Source organism: Somniosus microcephalus, unplaced genomic scaffold (genome assembly GCF_052327205.1).
Source record: "Somniosus microcephalus isolate GS21.2 unplaced genomic scaffold, FLI_Smic_1.0 unresolved_chr1, whole genome shotgun sequence".
Taxonomy (NCBI): domain Eukaryota; kingdom Metazoa; phylum Chordata; class Chondrichthyes; order Squaliformes; family Somniosidae; genus Somniosus; species Somniosus microcephalus.
The window spans coordinates 165,810,573-165,821,499 of NW_028225179.1; the positions used below are offsets into that span (position 1 = coordinate 165,810,573).

At 46.9% G+C, this 10,927-nt stretch overlaps 2 protein-coding genes across 3 annotated transcripts in view; one reads left to right on the forward strand and one right to left on the reverse strand.

Annotated features, from left to right (window-relative positions):
* LOC147096484 (butyrophilin subfamily 1 member A1-like) overlaps nucleotides 1-10,927 on the forward strand; it is a 49,443-nt gene that overhangs the window by 31,598 nt on the left and 6,918 nt on the right. For both annotated transcript variants that reach the window (XM_085975279.1, XM_085975278.1), the window contains 5 exons: nucleotides 974-1,000; nucleotides 1,150-1,176; nucleotides 2,734-2,760; nucleotides 3,610-3,636; nucleotides 5,566-5,592. In XM_085975279.1, coding sequence (XP_085831405.1) covers nucleotides 974-1,000; nucleotides 1,150-1,176; nucleotides 2,734-2,760; nucleotides 3,610-3,636; nucleotides 5,566-5,592 — 135 coding nt within the window. The remainder of the gene's footprint in view (nucleotides 1-973; nucleotides 1,001-1,149; nucleotides 1,177-2,733; nucleotides 2,761-3,609; nucleotides 3,637-5,565; nucleotides 5,593-10,927) is intronic.
* LOC147096485 (erythroid membrane-associated protein-like) overlaps nucleotides 1-10,927 on the reverse strand; it is a 158,746-nt gene that overhangs the window by 12,030 nt on the left and 135,789 nt on the right. The gene's annotated exons all lie outside the window — the stretch shown is intronic.

Below are 10,927 nucleotides of genomic sequence, written 5' to 3' on the forward strand. Positions count from 1 at the left end.
AACCTGCAAAAGGACATAGACAGGCTAAGTGAGTGGGCAGAAATTAGGCAGATGGAATATAATGTTGGAAAGTGTGAGGTTATGCACTTTGGCAGAAAAAATCAAAGAGCAAGTTATTATCTAAATGGAAAGAAACTGCAAAGTGCTACAGTACAAAGGGATCTGGGGGTCCTGGTGCATGAAACACAGAAGGTTAGTATGCAGGTACAGCAGGTGATCAGGAAGGCCAATGGAATCTTGGCTTTTATTGCAAGGGGGATGGAGTATAAAAGCAGGGAAGTCTTGCTTCAGTTATACAGGGTATTGGTGAGGCCACACCCGGAATACTGTGTACAGTTTTGGTTTCCATATTTAAGAAAAGATATACTTGCTCTCGAGGCAGTTCAGAGAAGGTTCATGGTTGATTCCGGAGATGAGGGGGTTGACTTATGAGGAAAGGTTGAGTAGGTTGGGACTCTACTCATTGGAGTTCAGAAGAATGAGAGGCGATCTTATCGAGACATATAAGATTGTGAGGGGGCTTGATCGGGTGGATGCGGTGAGGATGTTTCCACTGATGGGTGAGACTAGAACTAGGGGGCATAATCTTAGAATAAGGGGCTGCCCTTTCAAAACTGAGATGAGGAGAAACTTCTTCACTCAGAGGGTCGTAAATCTATGGAATTTGCTACCCCAGAGAGCTGTGGAAACTGCAACATTAAATAGATTTAAAATGGAGATAGACAGTTTCCTAGCTGATAAGGGAATTAGGGGTTACGGGGAGCGGGCAAGGAAGTGGACGTGAGTCTAGGTTCGGATCAGCCATGATCCTATTGAATGGCGGAGCAGGCCCGAGGGGCCGTATGGCCTACTCCTGCTCCTCCTACTTATGTTCTTATGTAATTTATATAATAGCACACCTTTCCAGCACTGAGCCAGTTCCTGAGGATTCTGCCACTAAAAGTGTTGTTAACATTTGTGATTTCTCTTACAGACCAAGAGCAAGCCCGGGCAGAACAAGGTATGTCGTGCAGTCAGCTGAGTAAGAACTTGTGGTGTGATCTTATGAAATTAACAATATTGCCTGAAAGAATGTTTATAAATATACGACAGAATTTTTAAGTTATTGAAGGAGCTGTCTGATCATCATCGTCATCTCTTTCATTACAGAGAAGAAGAAACTGTCTGATCAAATAGGTAAGGTCCTGCATCACATGCAGAATTGTGCTATTATAATAGAGGTTGACCTCAGTCAGCAATGCAGGCGAAGAGAAACAGAATTTGTGTCAATTCATGGTATTTTTAACCGAATGCGCCCATCGGGAATCCCATGGGATCGGGTGGAATGCTGTTTTTACAGCCTGCCCAAGATCATTCTCCAATGACTTCAAGAGTTATAATTGGGTGGGATGTCGTCTTCTTAGGCAGTCCCTCGGAACCGAGGATGACTTGCTTCCACACTAAAAATGAGTTCGCAGGTGACTGATGAGTCCAATGTGGGACCTGCAGTCTCTGTCACAGGTGGGGCAGACGGTGGTTGAAGGGGCGGGTGAGGGTGGGGTGCTTGGGTTGACGTGCGCTCCTTCCGCTGTTTGCGCTTGCTCCCGGCGAAGAGACTCGAGGTGTTCAGCGCCTTCCCGGATGCTTCTCCTCCACTTTGTGCAGTCTTGGATCAGGGATTCCCTGGTGTCGGTGGAGATGTTGCACTTTTTCAAGGAGGTTTTGAGGGTGTCCTTAAAGCGTTTCCTCTGCCCACCTGGGGCTCTCTTGCCGTGTCGGAGCTCCGAGTAGAGCGCTTGTTTTGGGAGTCTCGTATCGGGCATGCGAACATTGTGACCTATCCATCGGAACTGATAAAGCATGGTCAAAGCTTCGATGCTGGGGATGTTAGCCTGAGCGGGAACACTGTCGTTGCTGCGCATATCCTGCCAATGGATTGACAGGATCTTGCGGAGGCAGCGTTGGTGGTACCTCTCCAGTGCATTGAGGTGCCTGCTGTACAAGGTCCATGTCTCTGAAGCATACAGGAGGGCGGGATGATAATCTGGTGGGATGTAAAGCCGGGATTGCACCCAACTCCGTCAGTTTCCCGATGGGCGGGTTAGGCTAAAACTGACCCCATGTTTTTCCATTCCACACAATTCATTCATTTTCTACCCTCCCTACCTCCCCTTCCTCTACACTCTGCCCCTCCGCCTTTCCCCCTTGATTGTAATGAAATTGCACTGTTCGATACTAACATATGGGCCACTCAAAAGCATTTATATGCTAATATCACACAATATGATTATTTCTTAGTGTGATTACTCCATTTGCAAAGTGTAGCATTGAGCATTAGATAAATACGATGGTTCAACCATTGCTCATAACCAGGGCAGCAGAAGAAGGTGTAAAATGTATCATGGTGCCCTTGGCTTCAGAGGAGGATACCACTGGATAGTGTCCTGCTCCTGATGTACAGTGACCCTGATTGGCAGTGCGTGTGTGTGGACTCCCATTGAGGTCAGGATTAGACTCGGTTTTGATGCACCACCTGGGTACATAGGCTGTTGGCACACACGTGAGGCGTGGGCGACGAACTGGAGGCAAATAAACTTCTCTGGAACTGTCCTTCACCCAAGGAGTCAAAGCTGAGGGGCAGCCTGAAAATAGGTGCTGGGCGGAGATTATATCTAGATCTGGTTTGGTGAAAGTATCAACTATCTGAAACCGAACTCCGTGGTGTTGATTTGTATTTTTTTTTTCTTTTCTCAGGAGTTGAAAAACGAGCTGCTAAAGCAGGTATGACACATATAACAAGAATCTGTGTTTTTTAGCGAGTTTCACCATATTTTCAGGTGTTGGCATAGCTCAGTTACAACACTCGCCTCCTGAGTCCGGTCACGGGCTCACTCCCTACTCCAGAGAAATAGCCTAGGCTGAGGGAACGCTGCACTGTCGGATGTGTGCCGTCTGTTGGATCAGACGTTAAACCGAGGTCGTGTCTGCTCTCTCAGGCGGGCGTCAAAGATCCCACGGCCACTATTTGAGGAAGAGCAGGGGGAGTTCGCCTGGTGTCCTGGTCAACTTACCTGCCTTGATGAACAGCACCAAAAAAAAAATAGAAACATAGAAGATAGGAGCAGGAGTAGGCCATTCGGCCCTTCGAGCCTGCTCCGCCATTTAACGAGATCATGGCTGATCATCCAAACCCTAGCACCCGGTCCCTACACCGACAGCCATCCCACCCAAGCCCTATCCCCGTAACCCCACGTATTTAATCCCCCCCTAACACTAAGGGTCAATTTTTATCATGGCCAATCAACCTAACCCGCACATTTTTGGACTGTGGGAGGAAACCGGAGCACCCGGAGGAAACCCACGCAAACATGGGGAGAATGTGCAAACTCCACACAGACAGTCACCCGATGATCTACTCATTTACCTCATTGCGGGACCTTGCTGTGTGCAATTCGGTTACACCAGTGACTACACTTCAGAAGTACCTTGTTGGTTGTTCAAGTGTTTTGAGCTGGCGAAAGGTGCTAAATAAATGTAAACTCTGTTTCTGGTTGAGGATATATTGTTACTTTGTAGTGCACACACATTTTAAAACGTGAAATTATATCTCAAACATATTCTCTCTTGCAGAATATGACAAGCTTCGCCATGAAATAGGTAAGCTGCTCTGTCAGAAGCACTTGCATCTTAAATTCTTATTTCTTAAAAACCAGTTCTTCTTTTCACATCATATGATCTTGTGATATTTATGTGTACAATGTTCTAGGAGTGAAGCCAGACCTTTTAATGTTGCTTGCAGCTCATTGTCATTTTAAATTTGGAGATGTCAAGAACACGTTGATTAATTAGTCGTCTTCAGGTGAACCTGGGTTAGAGGGGAGGAGATGATTGGACTGGAGCACACAGATATATTTAACTCTCCATTTTAAAGTCATATGTTGTGCCTTTATTATTATGTAATATTTTTATTTGATAATGCCCAGAAATTCGGGTCGGGGGCTTCCCGCGGGTGCAAGCCCCCGACCTGCACTTACCTAGCGCGCCGGCCGTTGAGCTCTCCCGTGGAATTCCGATCCTGGGCCTGCTCCAACTGCCGACGCGCAGTGCTTGCGTATCCCAGGGGCGCAGTTAGTTCGATGCGTCCCCTGGGATCACGTGGGCCATGGGGAGCCAATCGGAGCAGGGAATGCTCCATAAGTTTGACAGAAAGACCTGTCAAAACTTATAAATACTACATGCCCCAAAACATCACTAAATCTTCAAGTAAATTTTTTAAAAACATCATTTTTTAAATAAACTATAAATTACATGAAATAACTATTTTAAACAATAATTTAAATTTTTGAAAAAAATAATTTTATTTTCTAACGGGGCTGAAAATAAACTTACCTTGCTTTAAAGTATTTAAAAATAATAAACCTGTGGAAAAAATGTTTTAATTTTAATTAATTCACCACTTATCTTGTAAAAAGCAGGCCTTGTCTAACTTCTGGAGACTTACCCTCCCGGGAAAACCTGTATTTAAAAAAAAAAAAAACCCCGCAAGTTCGATGCGCTCGCGCAGCCTCTCCTGCGCACGCATTCGAACTCTGAACCCCTTCGTTCAGGGGAATGGAAGTGCCGGTTTCCCGTGCATGCAGGAAACCGGCACTTCCATTGGGCCTACGGGTGAGTACCCCGTGCGTATTCACCCGTGGAGACCCGAATTTCTGGGCCATTATCTATTTTGTGAGCGATCTTTGTTGCTCTCTATCCATGCCCAGTGACAGATGTACAGTAATGTATTTCCAAATCAGTTTTGCAGAAACTGATGAGACTTCACTCGATAAAAGCAGGGACATCGAATTGGAAAATTTTACCCATCTCTCCTGGGTACAGTTTTGAGAGCGCTGGCAACATGTGGTATCTCTCCCAATTGCCCATTCTTCAGCTTTCCGCCTGGATACAGAACGTTGGAAGGTCGTTCAGCGGTAGAGGTCGTGGAGACTGACCCCAATCTTGCTCTTACCCAATGTGCACCCAAGCACTTTTAACAAGGAGTCACTGGACAGCCATCAGGAACGGGGGATTTGATTTCCTCTCCTCCCTAACTCAGGAACATATAGACGAAGTGTAGCAGTCTGACCTCTCCCTGGCTGGGCTCCTCTTAATCAACAATTTGTATTTATATAGCGCCTATAACAAGGTAAAACATCCCAAGGTGCTTAAATCAGCACAGAACAGAGATGAAACCTGGGACCTTTGAATCTGTATGGCTCAATACAACAAGGGGCAGTGAGCTTTACCCAGCAGGCCATCAGGGGAAGCTCAAAAGTATTTTTAACTTTGCTGTTTAAAAAAAAAAAAAAGTTCAATCATTGACAGTTTTGCTGTCCTCTGTGCTTTTAAACATCTGGTTAAACTTTGTACTGTGAGGTTCACTGGGCACCCCCAGTAACACCTCTTAGAAACTTATGCCACATTCTCAATGTGATGCCTTTGGACAGCACGTAGCGCCACTGTTGTCCTTTCATTTGTTTTGTCTTGTTTTCAAAGTCATTTATGAAGTGCACGGGTCACCATTAATGACGTGTATCTTTCTTTCAGCATGGGACAAGATGCTTAGATGTGCAGGTAAGAGAACTGATCACCGAGGGATTTAAGGTTCTAGTTCATTCAAATTGGACGTCAGACCACTGGTATAAGACTCCTGCAGAAAGATGGGGTTTCACAAAAGCGAGTCTGCTTCTGTTTGAAGTGCCCTCCGTCTGGAAACATGTCAAGCTACTTGGAACATATAATGTGACAAGCGCCCCTTGACTAATGGACTGCACCTGCTTGGTGACATTTGAAGTTTAAAAGTAGAGATCTAAAAATAAACTTTGCGCCCATTTGCAGGGCACTTGTATTTCTTTTAACTACAGTTTATTCCAGCCAGTCAGTACTTCAGTGGCCAAGGTGTGTAGGGAGCATGCTCACTGTGCAGGATTCTGAGGCCGCCGCCTTCTTAGGCAGTCCCTCGGAACCGAGGAGGACTTGCTTCCACATTAAAAATGAGTTCGCAGGTGACTGATGAGTCCAATGTGGGACCTACAGTCTCTGTCACTGGTGGGGCAGACAGTGGTTGAAGGGGCGGGTGGGTGGGGTGCTTGGGTTGACGTGCGCTCCTTCCGTTGTTTGCGCTTGGCTTCCGCTTGCTCCCGGCGAAGAGACTCGAGGTGTTCGGCGCCTTCCCAGATGCTTCTCCTCCACTTTGTGCGGTCTTGGGCCAGTGATTCCCAGGTGTCGGTGGGGATGTTACACTTTTTCAAGGAGGCTTTGAGGGTGTCCTTGAAGCGTTTCCTCTGCCCACCTGGCGCTCTCTTGCCGTGCCGGAGCTCCGAGTAGAGCGCTTGTTTTGGGAGTCTCGTATCGGGCATGCGGACAATGTGACCCGTCCATCGGAGCTGATCCAGCGTGGTCAAAGCTTCGATGCTGGTGATGTTGGCCTGAGCAAGAACACTGACGTTGGTGCGCCTATCCTGCCAATGGATTTGCAGGATCTTGCGGAGGTAGCGTTGGTGGTACCTCTCCAGTGCTTTGAGGTGCCTGCTGTACATGGTCCATGTCTCTGAGGCATACAGCAGGGCGTTACTGGGGCACCGAGGATCATGTTTTACCAACTCCAAAAGCTGCCCTTAGTCCCGATTGCGGCCGTTTACTGAGCCAGTCCTTGCCTTCATTCACAAATTCCACAGAACCCGATGTCCATGTGGACTTTGCTGGGTCAGAAACACTCAACTAAACCAAGTCTGCAAAGTGAGAAGGAAAGGAGGAGAAATAACTCAGTTAATTGAGCTGGGGCCAAAGAGCAACTCAGAAAAGGGAGTCTTTCGGAACAGCAGCTGGGTGTACATCCATAAATTAGACCGGACTTCCAGTTGGCTTGCGTCTCTTCATTTAGACAAAGAAATTGGCCGGAGTTACTGTACATGGATTTAAAATGCATTCACTCTGACCTGTCCATTTTTTCTAGAGCACTGCCACTTACTAGGAACGGTGGGCATGTGCTGTGACAGAATGAAGTGCCTTTTTTGCTCATTCATTAATTTACATTGAAAGTTCCCCTGAAGTGCTCATACACAGCTCCCGGCGGTTGACTTCAAAGTGTCTTCAGATTGGAGAGTGGGGGACAGTTTGAATACTGGTGGGCTATTCGACCAGGTGTGTCACAGCCGAGCTCACTCCTGTCCACACTCGCACTTTTCTGATGAGCTGATCTGTCACTGGCGAGTGGTAGGAGAATTCCTCTGCCGTGTCATTGTGCAGATGTCATTGTGTTTCAGGGTTTTATCAGGTTTATCCCTAATTTTGAAATTCATCTTTCACAGGGTAATTATCCCTAAAGTTCTGAAAGCCTACCTATCATTAACCTGCCCCCACCCCTCCGCCCTTGAATGTTGGTTAGCTTTATATAGTTTCTGTGGTGTTTCATTATCAGTACAGTCGAAATAGCGGACCTGGATTTGCAGTCGGAGGCTTCCCGCGGGGAAATGCCTCCAATCCGCAAATAAAGTCCGCGTCTACCTTCTGCCTCGGGATCCATGGAGACTCGTGTTCCTGGGCCTCTATGCACGTCTGCGCATAGAGACGTGCATAAAGGCCCACGTATCTATGGGGCGCAGGCAGTTCATAAGAACATAAGAAATAGGAGCAGGAGTCGGCCATTCAATAAGATCATGGCTGATCTACTACCTCATCTCCACTTTCCTGCACTATCCCCATATCCCTTGATTCCCTTAATCAAAAATCTATTGATCTCTGTCTTGAATAGGCTCAACAACTGAGCCTCCACAGCCCTCTGGGGTCGAGAATTCCAAAGATTCACCATCCTCCGAGTGAAGAAATTTCTCCTCATCTCAGTCCTAAATGGCCGACCCCTTATTCTGAGACTGTGACCATAGAGGGAGTGCAGCGAAGGTTCACCAGACTGATTCCTGGGGTGGCAGGACTGTTGTATGAGGAGAGATTGGGTCGACTAGGCCTGTATTCACTAGAGTTTAGAAGAATGAGAGGGGATCCCATTGAAACGTATAAAATTCTGACAGGGCTAGACAGACTGGATGCAGGGAGGGTGTTTCCCCTGGCTGGGGGGTCCAGAACAAGGGGTCACAGTCTCAGGATACGGGGTAGGACATTTAAGACTGAGATGAGGAGACATTTCTTCACTCGGAGGGTGGTGAACCTGTGGAATTCTCTACCACAGAAGGCGGTGGAGGCCAAGTCACTGAATATATTTAAGCTCGAGCCACCGGCAAAAATCAGGAGCCGTTTTTTTTTCTTTTCGTTGCTTTTTTCTCAACAGTCAAGCTCTGCAAGGTCTGTAGCTAAGCAACAGCTTCAGCTAGAGACGCTACAGAGACGCTTGCCGACTGTTTAGAAGCTGTTGCTAAGCAACAGGGTTTGTTGATTCACACGGAGCTGAAAATCTCCGTATGCTTCAACATTAGCGCTGGAGTGTCCGGCAGTTTTGAGGGAACGGCAGCAGCTCGGTCCCGTCGGTGCCGGATAGCACAAAGTTTCCTGTAGATAGATTTCTAGACACAAAAGGCATCAAGGGGTATGGGCAGAGAGCGGGAATATGATATTGAGATAGAGGATCAGCCAGGATCATATTGAATGGCGGAGCAGGCTCGAAGGGCCGAATGGCCTACACCTGCTTCTATTTTTCTATGTTTCTATGACCCCTGGTTCTAGACTCCCCAGCCAGGGGAAACATCCTCCCTGCATCTACCCTGTCGAGTGTTGTATGTTTCAATGAAATCACCTCTCATTCTTCTAAACTCTAGAGAATATAGGCCTAGTCTACTCAATCTCTCCTCATAGGACAGTCCCCCCATCCCAGGAATCAGTCTGGTGAACCTTTGTTGCACTCCCTCTATGGCAAGTATATCCTTCCTTAGGTAAGGAGACCAAAACTGTACACACTACTCCAGGTGTGGTCTCACCAGGGCGCTATATAATTGCAGTAAGACGTCTTTACTCTTATACTCAAATCCTCTTGTAATAAAGGCCAACATACCATTTGCTTTCTGAATTGCTTGTTGTACCTGCATGTTAACTTTCAGTGATTCGTGTACAAGGACACCCAGGCCCCTCTGAACACCAACATTTCCTAATCTCTCGCCATTTAAAACACCGTTCGCAAGCGGCCCTGGGATCACATGGGTCGGCCCAACCAATAAAAGGGGATCCCCATTCATGCTTAAAGGGATTCTGATTTTCGTATGAACTCCCCATAAGCATGAATGGGGATCACATAAAGAACACATTTACATACTAAATTAAAAAAAAATACATTTAAAATTAATTAAAATACAATTTAATTAAATATTTAAAACAATATTTTGAAAAATAAATTTAAATGTTTTGAAGGGGCTAAGAATAATCTGAACCTATTTTACAAGTTTTTTTGTGTTTAAATAATTTTTTTAAATGTATTTTTATGTTCATTTAAACTCTTATGCTGGTAAAAGCAGGCCTTGTGCCTTCACCAGGCGTAAGAATTTCCCGGGCATTCGCTGGGCAGTGCTTTCCGCCCGGGGATGCGTTGGATCTGTCGAAGATTCTTGACAGATCGCAAGTTCCGGGTTTTCACGCGTGTACTTCGCAGGCAGATACCTGGAACTTGCGGGGCCCTTACGGGCGCGTACCCGTAGACCCCAGGAAGATCCGGGCAACAATACTGATTCTCGGAAGTGACCTGTGAGATTATTGAAGGGGGAAGTTGAGCGATATATCTAAAGTGTTTGTGCTGACAGTTTGAGATCTCTTGAACTATTCAGCCAGAAAGCGAATAAGGGGCGGGCTTTCCTGTTCCCGTGTCTGAGGTTATTGGATCACCTGGTGCAGAGAATACAGGAAAATCAGGTGGGAGCAGCATCCACCTGTAAGAAAGCCCGGCTGATATTTAATGGACAAGCTCTGCTGGGGGCGCACGGGCTCCTGACGTGGACATGGTTTATAATGTTGGGGTGGGTGGGGGCTCTGTTGGGGTAATGGTCTCCTGACCTGGACATGGTTTATAATGTTGGTTCGGGGGGGGTGGGGGCTCTGTTGGGGTAATGGTCTCCTGACCTGGACATGGTTTATAATGTTGGTTCGGGGGGGGTGGGGGCTCTGTTGGGGTAATGGTCTCCTGACCTGGACATGGTTTATAATGTTGGTGGGTGGGGGGGGAGGTCTGTTGGGGTAATGGTCTCCTGACCTGGACATGGTTTATAATGTTGGTGGTGGGGGGGGGTGGGCTCTGTTGGGGTAATGGTCTCCTGACCTGGACATGGTTTATAATGTTGGTGGTGGGGGGGGGTGGGCTCTGTTGGGGTAATGGTCTCCTGACCTGGACATGGTTTATAATGTTGGTGGGGGGGTGGGGGCTCTGTTGGGGTAATGGTCTCCTGACCTGGACATGTGTAAGGGGTGGTGGGTGTGGTCAGCTTCGCCTCTGACTCCTGAGCGGCTCGAATCGCTCCCACTCCCTTGGTTCTAGACCTGGACTTATTTGGGGGTTGTAATGAAATTGCAGCAAACAACTGAATTTGATACAAGAACTTTGGTTTTTATTTGAGACAAGAAAATATACACATCACAATAATCTTATCACTCTAAAAAGGGGGAACACTTCGGAATATACGAGGGAGAATGACAATAGACAAAATACTTCACCCGTCCCAATCCCACTACACTGACTAAGTTGGACTCCAGAGGGCCAGGAAAAATGCTCACCAAGTGCTGGAATAGTTTGTAGAGTGGGAAAACTTGCAGATCTTCGGTTTCTTCCGAGTTAGTTTCTTGTTGGTCGCGGTGGCCCAATATTACCTAGTTGTTGGTAATATTGTTGGTTGTTTGTTTCTTGGGGCCCTTGGCTGCTGCGATTCCTTTCTCCTCTCCTTCCGTTCTCCTTCTGTTGTCCTTCCGTCGATTGATTGTC